Source organism: Peromyscus maniculatus, chromosome 17 (genome assembly GCF_049852395.1).
Source record: "Peromyscus maniculatus bairdii isolate BWxNUB_F1_BW_parent chromosome 17, HU_Pman_BW_mat_3.1, whole genome shotgun sequence".
NCBI lineage: Eukaryota > Metazoa > Chordata > Mammalia > Rodentia > Cricetidae > Peromyscus > Peromyscus maniculatus.
Window position 1 is genome coordinate 27,677,130 of NC_134868.1, and position 19,462 is coordinate 27,696,591.

At 43.0% G+C, this 19,462-nt stretch overlaps 1 protein-coding gene, 1 non-coding gene and 1 pseudogene across 13 annotated transcripts; all 3 read right to left on the minus strand.

Moving 5' to 3' along the window:
• Positions 1-1,803: 1,803 nt before the first annotated feature.
• LOC102905416 (peroxiredoxin-1 pseudogene) lies at positions 1,804-4,595 on the minus strand (annotated as a pseudogene).
• Positions 4,143-4,204, minus strand: LOC121823616 (U7 small nuclear RNA). The gene has a single exon (XR_006065127.2). It is a non-coding gene; the product is annotated as a U7 small nuclear RNA (small nuclear RNA).
• A 1,108-nt stretch (positions 4,596-5,703) lies between the features above and the next one.
• Ccdc110 (coiled-coil domain containing 110) lies at positions 5,704-16,749 on the minus strand. 12 transcript variants are annotated; one of them, XM_076553372.1, is made up of 8 exons: positions 16,532-16,733; positions 16,081-16,185; positions 10,978-11,033; positions 10,677-10,742; positions 9,236-9,346; positions 9,072-9,131; positions 6,296-8,420; positions 5,704-5,766 (listed from the first exon to the last, which is right to left on the minus strand). In XM_076553372.1, exons 1-8 carry the CDS (start codon positions 16,539-16,541, stop codon positions 5,717-5,719), a joined length of 2,583 nt encoding a protein of 860 aa, XP_076409487.1. In that variant the 5' UTR covers positions 16,542-16,733; the 3' UTR covers positions 5,704-5,716. The 12 variants fall into 12 exon arrangements, with proteins under 12 accessions (XP_076409487.1, XP_076409486.1, XP_076409488.1 ...); XM_076553371.1 differs by having other exon boundaries at positions 16,081-16,232; positions 16,532-16,713; XM_076553373.1 differs by having other exon boundaries at positions 16,081-16,137; positions 16,532-16,630.
• Between the last annotated feature and the right edge of the window lie 2,713 nt (positions 16,750-19,462).

Here is a 19,462-nt window from a genome sequence, read left to right on the forward strand (position 1 = left end):
GCCCGGCCTTAGCTTGGCTTGATTCTTGCCAGCTTTTCTTTTCTTTTCTTTCTTTCTTTCTTTCTTTCTTTCTTTCTTTCTTTCTTTCTTTCTTTCTTTCTTTCTTTCTTTCTTTCTTTCTTTCTTTTTTTCATTTTTTGAGACAGGGTTTCTCTGTGTAGCTTGGCGCCTTTCCTGGGTCTCACTTGGTAGTCCAGGCTGGCCTCGAACTCACAGAGATCCGCCTGGCTCTGCCTCCCGAGTGCTGGGATTAAAGGCATGCACCACTGCAGCCCAGCCCTTTTCTTAACTTCTGTATATCTTAATTTTCACTCTTACTCTGTGGCTGTCCCCTAGTGTCCTTGTTCTCTGGCTTCTCCTTTCCTCCCAGATTTCCCCTCCTATTTATTCTCTCTGCCTTCCAGCCCCACCTATCCTTTCTCCTGCCTTGCTATTGGCTGTTTAGCTCTTTATTGAACCATCAGATGTTTTAGGCAGGCATAGTAACACAGCTTCAGAGTTAAACAAATGCAACATAAAAGAATGCAACATATCTTTGCATCATTAAAGCAAATGTTCCACAGCATAAACAAATGTAACACATCTTAAAATAAATGTTCCACAACGCATCATGAACTATTTAAAAACAAATTTAGCAATGATTAAAATGTTTTGCTATTATCCTCACCCCATGAAAGCCAGGTACATATCTGGCTTAATGTAGCTTCCCCACTGAGAAATACAGCCCCCAAAGCAGAGTCCTGATACATCTGTGTGGGGTGATTTCCAGCTCACAGACAGGTTAGACAGGCAGATGGACCAGTACTCAGAAATCACCTTTGCTGGGAAAGAACTTCCCCCAATGTTTTAATATTTAAAATTTCCCTTTCCAAATGCAAATATCAACTGTAACCCATGTTGAACAAAGGCCATTGCTGTGAGACCTTACTGTGAGTTATGGGAATATGTTTAAGCTCTAGCACTTTAAAGAGATGAGGAGCATGAAAGAGATGCTATAATCTCAGAACTCAAGGGTAGAGCAGAGCTAGGGTGCTGAAAGGTTTAAGAAGTAATATGACAACTGACAGATTTTTGTCTAGAATTTGTATTATTTTATCAACTTATAGTAAAGCAAGTGCCAAAGCCAGTGACAGGCATATTGAAGAATATAAAGAAATTCAGATTTTCAGTTTTGGGGTAGAACCCACATTCATTTTGAGGGGTGCATTGTTTTCTTATAATGCTTCTGTCTCATTTTTGTTTTGAAAATGCAAATATATAGCATTGTGTAGTTTCCTGCAAAACAGCTTTGTTGTTCATTTTTGGATGCAAATCACTCAGCTATGATGAAGTTAGAGGCAATTAGAACTAATAACTGATGTCCTATTTCTGGACAACTTCATACTATCTTCTTTTCCGTTATGATGTAGGTATGACTTGGGTAGTTTTCTTACCCATCATCAGTGAATAAGGAATGAGATAAACTTTTCAGCCAGCCATTGAGCTCAGCTACAAAGCATTTAACAATGTCGTTCAATACTTGAAACAAGGTTTGTGGATGTTAACCAGACTAATCTAGAATTAACTAACCTGACAGAAAAAAAGGGGGTTGGGAATAGGCTTGAACTCACTGACACAGGAAAGGACTTTCTGAACAGGACCCTGAAAATGCAGGCATTAAGATCAAGAATGTGTAATGGACCCTTATGAAAGAAAAACTTCTATACAGCAAAGGACATCATCATCTGAACAAAAAGACCACTTTGTTTCCCTCAGTTCAGGTTTAGAAAACATTGCAAAAGGACAATGGACTGATGCCTGCTACTGGTCCATCAAATGGTCGCCCACAACATAGCTCAGGCCATTCCCACCAGTGGAAGAAAGACTGACCTGCCCCAGCCTTTGTCGGAAAGCATGTCTTGAATCACACCACATTTTGTGCTTAAGCAAGAATAAAGTACCAAAGAGATTTTCTTTTCCTGGATACTTTTCCTGCCTGGCATTAAAACAGCTCAGAGTTCAACTTCTGCTTGGAGAAACAGTCTTTGCTCCTTTGGACATCAGGCTTGATGGTATCACTGCCAGGTGTTCCCAGCCATCTGGACACCCTCTGTCACCTTTTGTCAGTGAACTAGAAGGCCTGAACTAGTCTCAGAATCTCATGCACAGAGCAGCCAAGAGAAGGATCATTTGAAGTTATCTGGCAAAGGACACCTTTATTATGAATGATAAAGAGGCCCCTGAAGGAGACACTTTCATTAGTTTTTTAAGATTCATAAAACTGAGCAATGATGTGCTTGGGAATAACGCCAAGGGAATGTCCATGGGTCCCTGCTGGGGGATGTCTTTCTGTACACTGTGAATATATGTTGTTCCCATTGGTTAATAAATAAGCTGCTTTGGCCTATGGCAAGGCAGCTTAGAGGCAGGTGGGAAATTCAAAGAGAGAGACAGGAAAGAGAAAGGTAGAGTCTGGAGAGACACGAGCCAGCTGCCTGAGGAGCAACATGTAATGGGATGCAGGTAAAGCCACAGAACATGTGGCAACACATAGATGAGTAGAAATTAGTTAATTTAAGATATAAGAGCTAGCTAGCAAGAGGCCTGCCATGGTCATACAGTTTGCAAATAATATAAGCCTCTGTGTGTTTACTTGGGTCCTGGCGACTGCGAGATTGGGTGGGACCAGAGAAACCTTCCGGCTACAGGTCCCAATCCCTCATTTGCTTCTTTTGTGGGTACATTGATCCATGCCAGATGACAGAAGTGAGGAGCCACAGAAGCACAAATCACTTGGTGGTGTGTTTCTTAAATTAACCTACCCTGTCCCTGAAAGCAATGATCTCCACGAGGCACACAAAAGTCCAGAGGGTAAAAGAAGAAATCACATATTTTTTTTTTGTATTATAGTCTCTTATCTTTGAATCAACCATCTGGCATAACAACTGTAGCTTGGAATTTGGGGGAAGGATGCCCATTCCTGGTATTTTCTGAAGTCATTTTGCTTCCAGCAGGGCAAATCCACAGGTCTCTGAGACAAAATCCACTACAGGAAGGCAGGAAGAAGACTGAGAAGAGAAACATCTGTACTAATTAAACATCTGGCTGAGGACAGTGCACCTCCTAACCGTCATTAGAGAAGCTTCTTTGTACAGTAGGTAGTAATTAACAGAGACCTTCCACTGGACAATGTGCAGAGACTAGAGACCTGGGCGTGCTCAGCCCTGAATGAGATGTCTCTACCACATCCCTCTCCTACGGGTTCAGGGATCAATGCAGAAGAGGAAGCAGAAAGACTGTAAGATCTGGAGGTGGTGGATGACACACACATATACACACAAACACACATGTACACACACACACACACACACACACACACACACACACACACACACACACGGAAGGCCTGCTCCCAGTTTTCCCAGACACAACAGGGCAGGTGCACACAGGAACTCACAAGACCTGTACAAGCTCAAGCCACTCAAAATCCCAGCACACTCTCACCCTCGCCAAGAAACCATTTTCCTGTAATAGCTGCTGGAGAGCGGCAGTCAGTTTTCTTCAAAGGTATGACACTGGCTATACCAGCCACATTCCTGGGAAGGCCTCGTGTTCAGGGGCAGTTGGCTAACAAATTGGACTCTGTTTTCAGTGGCTTTTTCTTTTGTGTTTTCATTTCATTTTATTTTAAGAGAGAGAACACGAAATTAGGTGGGTAGGGAAGGGGTCTGGGAGGACTTGGGGTACGGGAAAGAATATGAATAAGAATAAATTTTAAAAAAGAGAAGTGTGAGGTACAAGACATTCTAAAAACTGGTGGAAAGTTTAGCTGTAGAATAGTATATTTTTTTGGAAATATTACCAAGATTGCTGTGTAAATGTTATAGCTCATACCAGCTACATATGTATGTGTGTGTCTAAGTGGCTTGTGCTAGCCATGTATATTGGAACAAGTTAACCTTTTGAGACTCTTTGTCTGCACTATTTACCAGAAAGAATTATCACGAAGACTGAATTAAAAGCATTTTCCAAGCTATATGTATGCTTTAATAGCCTATATCATTATTATACATCAAATAATTTGTTTTAAGTTAATTTATTAATCTGAATTTTATTATTTGTCACACATTTTTCAATTATGTTTTTTTTTTTATTTTTCTTCTTTGGGTTTTCCGACGGAAGTCAGAAAACCTGCTAGACAAATTCAAAAAGAGCTGTAACACTCAATTATGTTTTTTTTAATGTAAAAAATGGAGTCATAGTTAATGCTGATATAATGCTTACTATGTGTTGGAAGCCATTCCATGTACCGTTCTATTTAAATATGTTTGTGGCTGTTAATTATTTGTTGTTCATGTAACGAATGAGGAAATGGAGGCAAGAAATCTCATGTTCAAGGTCAGACAACCGGCAGTGGGGAGCCAGGCATCTGGTCTGCTTAGAGCTATCAGTTTATCAATATATTGTATTCCCAGGCAAATTCTTCAGTGTTCCACAATTAGAGGATTACTAAATGTTTTCGAGGTACAGTATCCCCTGTACAGCCCATATCAAAATTAGAGATCAGGGTAGTACAATTTATTTCATTGTAGACAATCAAATATAGGGTGTTAACTAGTGACAACACACACACATACACACACAAGCACACACACACACACACACACACACACACACACACACACACACACACACTAGGAAGACCTGCTTCCAGTTTTCCTTGTGTAATTTCTTTTCAAGGACATTGATTAGAAACCTTTGGGAGATGGGTAGAAAACAATTACTTCATTTAAAAATCTTCACAGGAAATTTGCAATCGCTCTTTAGGGGGAGACATTAATTCCCTATTGTCTCAAGTTTTTGATGTTCAAAGTTCTGTGTCTCTGTCTTACCAAGGGAGTGTCCAGCATGAGACTGTCCTGTATAAGGGCAGTTTATTTGTTCACCATTCATTTACTGCATCCAGGCACAGCTGTGGCACTGAGGCACAGCAGTAAACGTGGATAGATGTGCCTGGCGTTTCAGAGGCCAAGATTTTCCTAATACTAAAACCAGACGAAGCCATTGCAAGAAAATACACAAACCAACGTCCAACTGTAGAAGAAATCCTTAATGATTGATATAAAGTTGAGCCCAGTAGTATATATTAGAAGAATAATAATACAGCCTAGTAGGGTTTATTCCAGGAATGGGAGGTGTTTCAAAATTAATATAACAGCAGATTAAGGAGGAAAAATATTGTTTCAATAAATGCATAAAAGGCATTTGATAAAATTCAACAGGGAATTGCAAAGCCAAGATAGATGGGATAGTATGGTCCTGTACAGCAAAGGCAAACCATGCTTGTGAAAGACTGGGTCTCCTTTGAGGCAGGCAGGTTTCTTCCCTGCAACGTAACCTGCTGTGTGGCTGTCTAAGCTGTCTGTGGGAATGTGTTTGGAGGACCAATGCATGGGGATGCTCCGGCCATTGCCGTGAGTAGCAAGCTCTCCTGGCTCTCTGACCCAGAGCTTCATTCTCCCACCAGCTTCCGTGAAACCATGGGAGAGTGGTTAGAGTCTGATGCCAGAATTTTCACAGTTCTTGGCAGTCTGAGCTAATTCTAATGTCTGTTTTAAAACTAGTTGAGTCAGGTATCAAGTCCTTAGAATCACTGGTAAAAGTTACTTCAGTATTATTTTTTTGGGGGGGAAATTACTTGGAAAAAATTTTTTAAAACACTGATTTCTTTTGAAATTTATTTACATATCTTGGATGGAAGCCGTTGATACAGTTTATGTGGAATTCCTGGAAAAGAAAAGGAAATGTCTTAAGGTGGTAAATGCTAAGTATATTTCTAATAAGGATTTAAGAACACTTCTCTCTGCCAAAGATACTGTGTACAGACTCAGTGTATATAAGTAATATAAGTAGAGTGTGGATTGTATCTACAGAACAAAATTCCTAAATGATTCCATTTTATAACAAATCAGATAAAAAAATCTTATAAAACTAAATTGTATTCATCTTCATGTTCTCTTATTTCCTTTAAAGGAGATTTATTTTATTTTTATTATGTGTATGTATGTGCTGCTGTGTGCGGGTTTGCACTTGTGAATGCAGGTGTCTCTGGAAGAGGGTGTTGGATCCCCTGGAGCTGAACTTAGAGGAGGCTGGGTGCTGGGAACCAAACTTGGGTCCTCCGCAAGAGCAGTGCCCATTCTTAACCTCTGAGGCACCTCTCTAGGCCTCAATTCTTATTTCTCTACTTGGTTAGTGCCATGAAGCTTAAAAGAGCCCTAAGGGTGCCTCTGCTGATCTGTCAGAACATACACACCTTTCAAATCAGGAGCCAAATGCCTGCTCCTCTGACTGGGACTGGAAGCGTCTTCATAGGCGTCGTAGTTGTCGAAGTAGAATTTCTCTCTTCTTGAAATGTAAGGCGACTTCGACGGAGTGTTGTTGTGACCGGAGACCTTGTCACTTAAGCTCAGATACTCCCGCTGAAGATTCCGCATCTCAAATTCCAAGGTGTCCCTCTCGTTTTCTATGCTCCGCGCGTAGTTTTCCAGAAGCACCTTGTCTTCCGTGAGCCGACTGATGCTGCTCTCAAACTTGGCGTTTTCCTGGCTGTGTTTCTTGAGCTCTTCTTTCAGGATCTGGTTATCCGCCTTGATCTCCAGGACCATTTTGGAGAGCATCTCACATTCCTGGCTGATCTCCGCCAAGTTGTTTTTATAAACGTTCGTCTCTGATTTTGCGCTTATGATCTCTTTGCGGAAATTCTCCTCCGCCGCGGACTGGTAGGTTTGGATGGCCTCCAGCTCCCTGGCCAGCGTCTGCCTGGCCGAAGCCGATTCTTGCAATGCCGCCTCGAGGTTGAGTTTCTCGGTTTTAGCGGCTTCGAGTAGGTGCAGAAGCGACTCGTGTTCGGCTTCGGCCAGCCTCTCTTTCTCCTTCAGCTGAAGCACCTCCAGCTGGCTCTCCTTCAGGCCGCTCTCGAGGGAGCCTTTGTCCGTCAGGAGTTGGTACATGTTTTTCTCGAGCGTTTCTCTTTCGTCCTGCAGCAACAGCATGTTTGTGTTCATTGCGTCTATCTGTATGTTCATTCTGCTGTTTTCATTTTTGAGAACGGCCATGTCACTTTGGGACTTGTGGTCCTTACCTTTTAGGTGATCTACGGTGTTTATCATCTGTTGCTTTTCCAAAGAAAGCTGACTGTTTTTTTCCTCTAGCGTTTTATGTTGGTCTTGGAGGACGTTGTAGGTGCTGACGATCTTCTTCAGTTCCCTGAGACACTCACTGTTTTCTTTTTCCGCTTGCACTAGCTTGGACTGCAGAGCGCTCTTTTCTTCCCCCAGAGCCTTGAGTTGCTTTTCGCAGGTTTCAATCTTCTGTATCAGGGATTGCGTGGTGAAGATGAGGGGCTTCATTTTGGTCCGAAGGGCCAGGTTTTCATTCTCCAGTTCCGTCACTTTTTTCTGGTTCTGCATGGACTCTTTTAGGTAAGTCTGGAGGTAATGAATTTTGGCAACGCACTGCTCAGTGACACAGTTGGCTTTGGGTGTCTTCTCGTTTTCAGACGCCAGGGATCCTTGGTTGACTATAAATGGTTGCTCTTCTTCGTCTTTGGTTTCGTGTTTTGCTGGGTCAAGGAGCGACAGTGTGTGCCTTGGAGCTCGGGAGTGGAATTTTAAGTCTGTAGTACTCTTGCTGGTGAGAGGGATGTCTTTATTTTTCTCATTCTTTTTACCCCGGCATACTTCACTCTTAGATAACTTTCTACATTTCCTACAAAAATTTACATGGAGTTTTGACACTGTTTGCCTGAGGGGGAGTAGTTTGCTTACTAAGGCCTCCAATTCGGAAATCCTCTTTGATTTGATATCTTCACTTAAGGTACCTTCCACGTTCTCTTCCTGAATAAAGTTCAGCTTTGCGCTATGAATGGGAAAGAGCTCGTATTTACCGTGGCTTTGCATATTTGTATCAGCCTGGAAAGTGTGGAGTTCGTTTGCGAGCGCCAGTTCCCTGTCGTTCGACTTCTGAAGCTCTTCTCTCATGTGTTTAATCGAGTGGCAGATGTCATCTAAGTTCTCACAGAATTCATGCTTCGGAAAAGGCACGGTGATTGTGGATTTACCCAGACTCACCGGAGCAGTTTGAGGTGTCCTAGGCGGAGGAGCAGGAGGTAGAAACCGATGAAGACTGAGACTCTGCATGGCGTTAGGCTGGCCCAAAGCGCCCGTGGCTTCGTTGGGAGGTGAGTTATCTGCTGTAGTTCTCAGGCTCGCCAGAGCTAACATGTCCTCCACCTGTATCTGGGGTGGAATATTTATACTTTGAGAGAGATAGTCACCATTATTACTACTAAGGTTTTCTTCCATTGAATGAAGAGTCGTAGAGTTCTCAAAAGGACTACTTTTCTTGATAGAAAGTGTTTCTTCTTGCTTCTCATTAGGCTAGCAGCAATAGAAAGTATACTATAAATATTTTGTCATTTGCCATGTGACTAAGAAACTAAGATAAAGTTTGGGGAAGATTTATGTGTACAACCATATCGAGTATTTTATCTACTAATTAAAGAAGCCAGTGTGTGTGTCCCCATCTTTTTAGCTGGACATGAACAAAACAGCGCTAGCTATCTTGAGATCTGCAACTCTGGCCTTCACAGAGTGCTGTAGACTTTCCCTTCCTCCCATAGAGGTGAGACATGTGGCCAACCTCTTAATTTCAGATGTAGAAATGTAGTGAATGTATTATGCTTCAATGTATTATCCTAGGTAGACAGGCCACATGGGAACTCAAGGAAAAACAAGTGCGTCTGCTACTGTTTGTTTGCTTCTGTTTTCATTCATGGGTTTGAAAGGGTAATTTTAGGACCACAGGTGTCTGGGAAATATCATTTTCTAGCTAGCGCAGATAATATTGGCCACTCTGGTTTGGAGTTGTTCTACAGAATTCAGCCCTGGTTTCTCAGCCTCCTCTGGACAGGTAGGCTACCCAGACTGCCTTGAATTTGCTTTGGAATTTTCATCATCTAGATGAAGTGAAATTCCTCTCACACCCTCCTAAAAAAATAGCCAAATTCTCCAGTAGAGAGATAAACACACTTCTTTTAAGTGTTTCACGACAGATATTTTCTTATTTTCATCTCTGAATAGCCATTGTTCCTGGTGAAGAAAAAGAGAACGCAAAGGTAAGAACAGACCAGTTGTAGGGATAGTTTTTAAACACCAGGAGACAGGAATGATTTTCTTTTCTTTAGAAAACATACCAAATCCTTTTCAGGGTGCATGCTGAATACTGCATTTTCTTCTGAGTTAAACTGTGGGTTTTCTACTCCAACAATACTTTTGTTCAATATTTCACTGATTTCAGACTGTACCTTTGAAAGAGAAATTGAGGATGTTAGAATTTGAATTCAGATTTGTGAGCTTGTGTATGTATGGAAGCACATGGTTGACAGACACTTTTTCATTTCCCGCCCATAAAAAGTTCTTTGCCGTTAAGAGAATAAGTTACACTTATTTATTGTAGTATCTGTCATTAGAAGACTTTGAAGAAAAGAGTGTGGAAATTAGAAGCATTTGGGAAAGAAGTAAAATTTTATGAACTATGTTTAAATAATTTCAGAGGCTTTAGTTTTTACATTGTGGAGTAAAGAAGACATCTCTGTCATCCATCATCAAGGCAGAATTCGGTCTTTCACCTGTGGCAGAATTTGGTTGTCTACTCCCATGCAGTTGCTTTCAAAACAAGGACACTGAGTCCAAGCTGATGCCAGGACTTTAGTGAGTGTGTGTTGTGTTTGGTACACTGACATGCATACTCTGTTCTGCTCACCCTAATTTCTCCAGGTGAAGTCTGTGTCTTTGATGACGACACCAGTTCTACCTTTAGCTGCAAGGCTGGGTCTGTGACTCAGCATTGAGTCTCTCTCTAGAGAGCGATGATCTTGGATTGCTTCTGAGCCAATCTGTGGCACTCAGAATCAGAGCAAAAGACCTTAGTATAACCTACTCAGAATCAGAGCAAAGGACCTTAGTATAACCTATTGTGAGAACAAAGTGTTCTCTCTCTCTTCCCTTTCCCTTCATTGTCCCCTCCCTCTCCCCCCATCCTGATTTGAGTTTAGAAGGACAAAGATTTGGAGCTCCTTCCAACCATTTTACCAAGCTGTGGAATCTGACAGCCCACTGTCCTGGAAAGCAGACCAGGTGTGGCTGAGATTTGTGCCTGATGACCAGAATCATGATCATATGACTCATGTCACCGGAAGTGAGCTGTTCCTAGACTCTTCAGCACCACGAGGTGATAGAGAGTAGATTTTCCCCCAGAGCCACTTTGAGTTCTAATTTAAATTTTAGAGTCTCTATTTGCAAACTGTGTGTGTGTGTGTGTGTGTGTGTGTGTGTGTGTGTGTATGTATTTGCAGTGCCAGGATCAAACCCAAGGCTCTGCTAGGCAAACACTCAACCACTGAACTACATCTGCCCCAGGTAGCATTTAAATATAAGTGCCTTTTCTTTTGGTCTCATATCCAAAAAGATAGGAGACCGTAGCTCACTCCAAATAAATTTTGAGCCTGAAATACATCGTCACCTCTGATACATTAAACTCAGCATCTACTTAACAACTGGCTATGGGTGAGTTTAGAAGATGGGCTGGTACCTTAAACTAGGAGATTTCCTACACATGGACTACAACAACCATACCATGCTGACGTTCTGCAGAGTCTGCATCCGCAGAGCCTGAAATGACTGCAGCTGGTGCTGAAGGACCTGCAATGAGATTTAACGAAGTGTCAGATGAGACACTTTCAGGCGGCTGAACAGCCTTCAATTGCTATGACTGGAAAAAAAAAACCCAACTAAGTATTGCATGAATCAGCTAACTCGTCCTTAGCTGTGCTGCTGTCCCTCTAAGCATGCTCATGGAAGTTTCTGTGAGACTAGTGTGGAAGACCCAGTATTGGTTTAGGAAGGGTTTTCACATAATTAAATGAAACAGACTCACTTTCAATGCTGACTGTGGTTGGATTTGATTTTCTGGTTCTGATACACAGCCATATTCTAAGGAGCAAAATAAAGGACATGCATCATTTCATTCCAAAACTTTAATTCTGCAGCAGCTGCTACAGAAAGCACTCACTCTCTTAACCCAGGTAGTGGGATGGAGAGGTGACGAGAAGGTCTGATGCTTACATTATCTTAGCCACACATTGAACCTAAGGAGAGCTCTCACTGAGGGCACAGGGAGATGAGTGAGCCGTAAAAATGCTTGCTCCTCAAACCTGACAGTCTGTTTGATTCTGGAACTCACATAATGATGGAAGGAGAGCACTGACCTTGTCCTCCGACCTCCACAATTGCACTGTGGCATGGGTGTGCACCGCCCTCTACAGTTTATTACTTAAAAATAACGTGTGTGTGTGTGTGTGTGTGTGTGTGTCTGTCTGTCTGTCTGTCTGTCTGCCTGAGCCAAGACAGGAAGTAATTAACACATGAACAGAAGGCAAAATAATTTCCTTGGACCAGTTGTAAGCTCTCAAGCCAAAAAGTGCATGTGAAGGTCAGAGAACAAATCTGGGAAGCTGGTCCTCTCCTCCCACCCAGGGACTGAACATGGCTGCGAACCCACTGCCTGCCGGGCTATCTCACTAGCCCAAGACGATTTATTTTTTTAACAGCATTCTAGCTGTCGGGGAGTCTAACATGCTTGTTTGCTGGAAACGGATTGCAGAAAGAGGAAGACAGGGTGGTTCCAGAGAACGAGGCAGGCAATGGCAGAGGGGTTCTGAATGTGGGATCTAGATGAACTGGCCATTGATTGAGTAGGAGCAGTACTTCCATTGAGACATTGAGAAGGGAGCTTAGCATGTGTGAAGGGTAAGGATGAGGGGATTTGGCTCTGGTTGTTTCCACCTTTTCATATACTGTGAGATGATGCTGTGAGTTGAGATGGCGTAGGGAGAGAAATGACATAATTATCATTGTGCCTCGGGGAGGGAGCATTTGAAAAAGAATTTACTTTGGCAATAAAGCAAGTGCTCCAAATAGCATTAAGATGCTTGGTTTAGTTCATGGTCTGACTAAAAAAAAAAAAAAAAAAAAAAAAAAGAGTATTTTCTTCAGCAGCGTTCTGCTGATTCAGTTTCAGTGCAGGCAGTGAGTAGGCAGGAAATTAAACTCAACTATTTTTAAGGGTAATAACAGAACTTTTTGTTTTTCTTATGAGTTGTTGGGTGTTGTTCCAAAAAAAGAGGTTTTTAAAATTCAATAATGCTTAAAGAGCCATGTGGAACTTTATGACTCTTGAGTTGGATAGGGAATGATCAGAGACCCACAGGAGTCAGCCCAGAGCCACATTTCAGCATTCACTAAGTCTTTGCTACATGCATGGTGTTGGGAGGCACTGAAAGGGAGTTGAGCAGTGGCCCCACCCTTGAAGAAGCGTATTCTCTGTTGAGAATGTGAGAAATATTATTTATATCTAGCTTACATTTTCTTTTTCATATTTCAGTGTTGAAATTTAAAAAAAATGACTTAATCATCAATGGGATGACCCTTTTATAATAAAGACAAGGGGGAGTTTATTTCCAAGCCTGCAGAAAATGATGTCACATTCAATATTTGCAAGAAATGTTAAGTGTATGCCTGTGACTAAAGGCAGAGGAGAACAAGTCGATTTTTACAGTGCTACATAGAATGGTTTTCAGGTGCAAACATTAACTCTGCTGTGACAGGACCAGTGAGGTCTGTAGAAGCCATGTGAGTCAGAGTGCACTCTGCGGTTGTAGAATGTTAGTTGAAGATGTCTTATAGTCGTTTATGCTGTGGAATGTTTGCTTAATGATGCAAAGATGTGTTGCATTCTTTTATGCTGCATTTGTTTAACTCTGTGAAGCTGTGTTACTTGACCTGCCTAAAACACCTGATTGGTTTATTAAAGAGCTGAATGGCCAATAGCTAGGCGGGAGAGGAGTAGGTGGGGCTGGCAGGCAGAGAGAATAAATAGGAAGAGAAGAGAGAAGAAGAGGTAGGAAAAGGAGGAGAGAAGACCTCAGAGGCTAGCCACCTAGCTACGTAGCAAGCCAGAGGAGTAAGAAGTAAAGAAAGGAATACAGAAATAGAGAAAGATAAAAGCCCAGAGGCAAAGGATAGATGGAATAATTTAAGTTAAGAAAAGCTGACTAGAAATAAGCCAAGCTAAGGCTGGGTATTTATAAGTAAGAATAAGTCTCTGTGTGTTTATTTGGGAGCTGGGTGGTGGGCCCCCAAAGAGCAAAGAGTAAACAAACAAACAAACTAACTAACTAACTATATTTTGCCCTGCAAGTTAGGGTATCAGCTATCAATTCAGGCTTCCTGAACATTGAATCCTGGCTTTATAACATATTGTGATATATAACTCTAAGCATGTAACCAATTTGTAGGGGGCACCTTTAGCATGGCATACAGTGAATACTCCAAGGATATGCATCCATGATAAAAATTCTAGTCAGGATGGAGGGAGGCTGCTCAGAACCTTCCAGCGCTTCCGTTTTGTTCAGAATAGAACCCCAAATCCTTGCCTGAAGTTACAAGGTTTCTTCTCTTCCATCCCACTGCCACCCTTTCCTGCCGCCTTCCCCATCATTCATTCCGCTCTACCCACAGCAGGTACTCCTCAGACATGCCAGCCATGCTTCCCCCACAGGCTCCTGGCTGTTGTCAATCTTGATGCCTGGAGTGTTCTTTTCTAGAACTTTGCACGATTTGGTCTTTACCTCCTCTGGTCCTTGCTCAGATGGGACCCGCTGAATGGGGCGCTCTTCTGTCACCTTCTCCTTTTAAAACAGAAGACTCTTCACCCACCTATGACACTGCAGATACCTCCCCCTTCCCTTCCCCCATAGGACAGACTGCTCTCTGCTCTCCCACTGACAGATAAGCCGAATGAGGACAGCGACCTTGCGTATGTTGTCTGGGGTCCTGTCTTAGTTTCTTTTCTGTCCTACTGTAAAATACTCTGACAAAAGAAACTGAGGTGGAGAAGGGTTTATTTCAGCCAAGGGCTCAAGGGTGCAGGCTATTATTTCCGGGGGAGTCACAGTGGGAGGAGCTTGGGACAGCTAGCTGTGGTGGTATTGTGTTCCCCAAAATATTGTGCATGCTAATAAACTTATCTGGGTCAGAGAAGAGAACAGCAACAATATTAAACATAAAGGATAGGCAGTGGTAGCACACGCCTTTAATCCTAGCATTCCAGAGGCAGAAATCCCTCTGGATCTCTGTGAGTTCAAGGCCACATTGGAAACAGCCAGGCATGGTGACTCACGTCTTTAATCCTAGAAAGTGAGCCTTTAATCCCAGGGAATGATGGCAGAAAGCAGGAAGATATATAAGGCGTGAGGACCAGAAACTAGAAGCATTTGGCTGGTTAAGCTTTCAGGCTTTGGAGCAGCACAGTTCAGCTGAGATTCATTCGGGATGAGGACACAGAGGCTTCCAGTCTGAGGAAACAAGATCAGCTGAGAAATTGGTGAGGTGGGGAAGCTGTGGCTTGTTCTGCTTCTCTGATCTTCCAGCATTCACCCCAATACCTGGCTCCAGGTTGTTTTTATTAATAAGAACTTTTAAGATTCCTGCTACAGCTAGCTGAGTTGCATCCACAGTAAGTGAGCAGAGAGCATGGGATGGATGCTCAGCTTCCTTCCTCCATATATGCTGTCTACAACACGGTCTAGGAATGGTGCCACCCACAAGGGGCAGCTCTTCCCACCTCAATCATCGAAATCCATATGGTCCCCCACAGGCAGGCCCAAGGGTTCATTTCCCAGATGATTCTAGCGTCTGTCAAGTCGGTGACTAGCCTTGACAATCACGGATGTGCAACCCCTAGAACAGGGGTAGGCACAGCAGCTACGTGAAAACCCTCGGCAGATGAGCAAATGGATGGAGGTTCAGAATCGGTACACGAGTGCCAGAACCAACATCCTGGTCATGGCTGAAGTTCAAAAGTACCCCTCGGATCCCCATCCCGACGGGTCACAGGTTAGTTATGCTAACTAACTGTTCTTATTTGCATAAGTCATGCTATTGAGTAGCATGGGTCACTAGGTGTCAGCCCTCATCTACCGCATTTGAGTTAGCCTCGGATTCATGAGGCTGGATGGCCTATGGACGTCCAGGGATTCTCCTGTCTCCACTGAGCCTGGCTTTTACATGGGTTCTGGGGATCTGAACGCACTCCTTATGCTTGCTCAATAAGAGCTTCACTCATTTGACCATCTCCTCAGCCTCTCATGCCCTTGCCGTATTGAGGCAACTCCCCATCCCTTCTGACCCTTGGTGACCTCAGAGCTAAACACCGGGTCAATTTAATGTCTAAACTGCCTGTGACAGTCTTTTGCTGTATTCCTTTCCTGGTTGCTCAGGCAGGGAAGTCTATAGATCTTCATGGCTGGTGACAGAGGAATGCAGTGGGTGCCGATCCTGTCCTCCTCCACGTCCCTCATCTTGAATCAAGTTGATTTCTATCATTTGAGATATGGCCTCACTGTCTTCTTCTCTCGGGGTCCCTGCCCAGGCATTGTGAAGGTCCTGGATTGACCAAGGTGCAGAAAGAAACCCTGTCCCTTGATCAGGCTTCTGATCCATCATTTCTCTCACCTCATTACCATATGCTTCACACATGGAACCCACAACTGGGGTCCTACCCCATGGGGAGCCCGCAATTGGGGTCCTACCCCATGGGGAGCCTGCAACTGAGGTCCTACCCCATGGGGAACCCGCAACTGGGGTCCTACCCCATGGGGAGCCTGCAATTGGGGTCCTACCCATTAGCCTAAAATCCACCTTACTCATGAACTCCTGCTCCTTCCCTTGATGTCCCTTCGTGAGAGGGGTGTTGTCACCTTGGGCTTCTCTGAAGGAAGATCTCAACGTCTGTTCTTAGGTTTCTCTGGCTAGTCTACACATTCAATTCTTGGTTTATTGGGAACTGTGGCTATTTGGATTCTTAGATTTTGATAGAAAACTCACGAATCTTCTAAATGTCTGTCCGAAGCTGAAATCAAACCAAACTAAAATAAAACAACAAAACCTCAACTTTTTTCCCTCCACCCAGAGATTTTACCTGGTTCACTGACTCCACTCTCCTTTACTCCCTCAGAGGAATTCAGGATCTTGGATGCTGAAAGGAGAATGGAGTCAACTTCATCCTCTTCCTCAAGATGCTTTTCTGGAACAGAACCCAGCACAGCTTTTGGCGAGGAGCTGGAAGGCAGCCTGGGAAGGTGAGGAAGCACGGAGATTCGGGTGGCCCACACCCTCGGCGGCCACCGGAGGGCGCGCTGGGGTCAGGTAGAGACACCTACTCCGCAAGTAGGCCTGGAGCCTGTAGCCAGGGGGCAGGCGGGTGCTTTTTCCACCGTCTGAGCAGAGGATGTAAGGTCGGAAAGATCCGCGCTCCAGACCCACCTGGGAAACCCCAGCGGCTTGGGGATGAAGGGACCCGGGTGTGGCTCCAGTATCCTCCACTTCCCACAGCTCCCCTCTCGAGGACAGCCTCCCTGGATCGCTCTTACCGGGGCTCATTTCTGCTGCTTAAGGTCTTCTCTCTATCAACTGCCTTGCCCCAAGCATTCAGCTCTGCCGCTTCAAGCCGCAGCATCCCGTTGCCTAGTAACGGAGGGGCCAGGAAGCCGCGCCCATCCCCACCCTTTTCCGTGAGCTGATACAGAGGACGTGATTGGTCTTCATTTATCAAAGTCCATTGATTTTCCTGTGCGCTTGATAAACCACTTGTAACAGGCGAATGTTGCCCTGGGAAGCAGAGGTTGCTTAACGGACTGGTTGGAAAGCCCGATCTTTCAGTAAAAGTTTTCAATAAGTACATATGACTTATTTTGCAAAATCAATTATTTCAGATAGAATATAGTCATTGAGAACTGGGTAGGAATTGACAGCCACTATGACATAATAATTTATTACCTAAAATAAATTATATATTATTTACTTTCTGGGAACAAAGCATGATAGTTTAATGTTAACTAGCTATAATTTCTTGTTTTCTAAAGCAATGGTCTCTATCAGACTTGGCAATCTTTTTTTCTTGCAGCATTGTGGACAATTCTAATAAATTTTAATTTTTCAATCTAGTATTTCTCTTAAACTACTATTGTAAAGAAAATGAATAATATAGTTCATCTACTGCTATGTGTTAATATCCATAATATGGTAACAATAAAATATTACGTGACAACTCTAATTTATGTGCAGTATTTGTGGATGATGATGATAAGTGAAATTAACTGGAGATTTTCATAGGATGACTAAGTCAAAACAGTGGCACTAATGATAGATGCTTACAATTTAATCTGTGCACTAGTCTCAACAGAAACCTACTTTTATTTTAAGATAATGTCTCAATCAATTAATCTATCAGAAAACTCCTGAGTAAGGAAGGCTTATTTTAATTTTAGACATTTATTTTGTATACTTGTGTATAGCGTACACACATGCATGTGTTTGTGTGTGCATGCAGGCATGCACGCACATGTGTGTACATGAGTGTGGAAGTAGGAGGTCTATGTTGTCTGTATTCCTTTATTGGTCTCCACCTTATGTTTTTGAGACAGAGTCTTGCAGGGAACCTGGTACTCACAGTCTATACTGGCTGCCAGTGAGCCCCAGGGGTCCTTGATGCACTGGGTTACAGGCATGTGCTCTTGAACCTGTTTTTTGTTTTTTTTTTAAACATGGTACCTGGGCATCAAACTCAGGTCCTCACGCTTGTGTGGTGAGTTCTTCACCAGCTGAGCTATCTCCTCTGCCCCTTCTCTTGAGCTATTAAGAGGGAATTGAGGACTCCACATCCCACTTCTCCTGAACACTTGGGTGTGCATCTTATGAGAGCACTGAAAAGAAGCACAGTACAGCCATTAATACCCAGAGATGAACACTGATGCCTAATCAGCCATAGTCCTCCGACCTCACTGAGGTTCTAGCAATAAAGCCTTGGGTAACTACAGGTCCCAGCCCAAGAGCCTGCATTACATTTAATTGCAGTGATCTGTTCGCTTACTATAGTCCAGCCTGATGAGTTTGGTTTACCTTGAACTTCTATGACCTTAGGATTTTAGGACATTCTAGATCAGTTATTATGTAAAATCTTTCTGCATCTTTTGTGGATGTTTTCTAGTGGGTGGATTCAGGTCGTGCACCCTCGTCGGGGCGTCCTGATGGCTGTTTGTCCTCTTGGCATTCTGTCAGGTGGCACCATCAGTGTGGCGCTCATTTGATGACTTACTAGTCTCCACTGAAGAGATATTTAACCTTTGTCCTTTTTTGACTAAGAAACAGTTTGTTAAAATACTTTGACTTATGTAATACTCCGTTCTTCATAAACTGTTGGTTTGCTAATTTACTGACAATTGTCTGTATGAGTGTTTCTTACATTATTTAGTAGTTAATAATGGATCTTATTATGCTGCTAATATTACTTGTATTATTCCTCATGTTTCCTGTTTTGGATGGTAACAGTTTCTCGATTTAACTCAGCCTCAAATCACACAGAGAGCAAAGTGTATTTTGTCAGGATATGATTTCTCTGGCCCAGTACTTGGATCATCCCTCCAACGGTCCTATAAAAAGCCTGACTTTTTATCGTGAAGTTCATTCCTATGGGATAGAACTAAAATCTACATATATTACCATTTTTTTTTTAAAGCTGAGAGTCACAATACTTCAAAATCTTCAAATTTGCCTTTTAGAAAAAAAAGTTTACTTTTTCCTGTTGACCAACAGCTGCAGGTTCAAGAATTTGGAACCAACTTAAGAACACTGCACAAAAACAGGCTCATCAGATCTATTCTTAGCAATATCTGACCAGACTACAAGACATCTGGGGTTTTCAGCTTCATACGATCTGTTTTTAAACCTGGGATTACTGGGCTATTACTAGGCACAGACAGACTCTACAGTAGTGTGACAGTCACCAACTTGCCCTGAGGATGTACAATATGATAGTTGTTCCTCAGGCTTGCGTTTGGATGGAGAAGGGAGCCTCATGACATTGACTCAGGAAGTCTTTGGTGGATTACAGAAGTAACTTCTACACCCCAAGGCTTGACCTAGACGAAAACATCTCTACACCCTGTTCTCATTAAGTTACCGGCAGTATTAATTTCAACCCGACTCTTGTCTATTGAGAGTTGGAATGCCATGATTCACGAAGGATAGGAACCGGCTCTGGCTTTTAGGCAGTTGATCACTGCTTTTCAGAGGCCTTGTTTGGAGGAAAGGAAGCTGGGTGAGTTAAGTGGGGCTGACTATAGGAAGTTTGATATGCTAAGGGGATAGATAGAGAAGTACCAAGATCTTAGAAATGAACAGGTGTTGGGGGAAAGAGAAGCCGAGTTGATACACTGAGCTGGAAAGATACTAGTAACAATAAGTAACAATAACAGGTATGGTTTGTGTCAGGGGTGGAGAATGAGGAATGGGAGAGTGTTGAA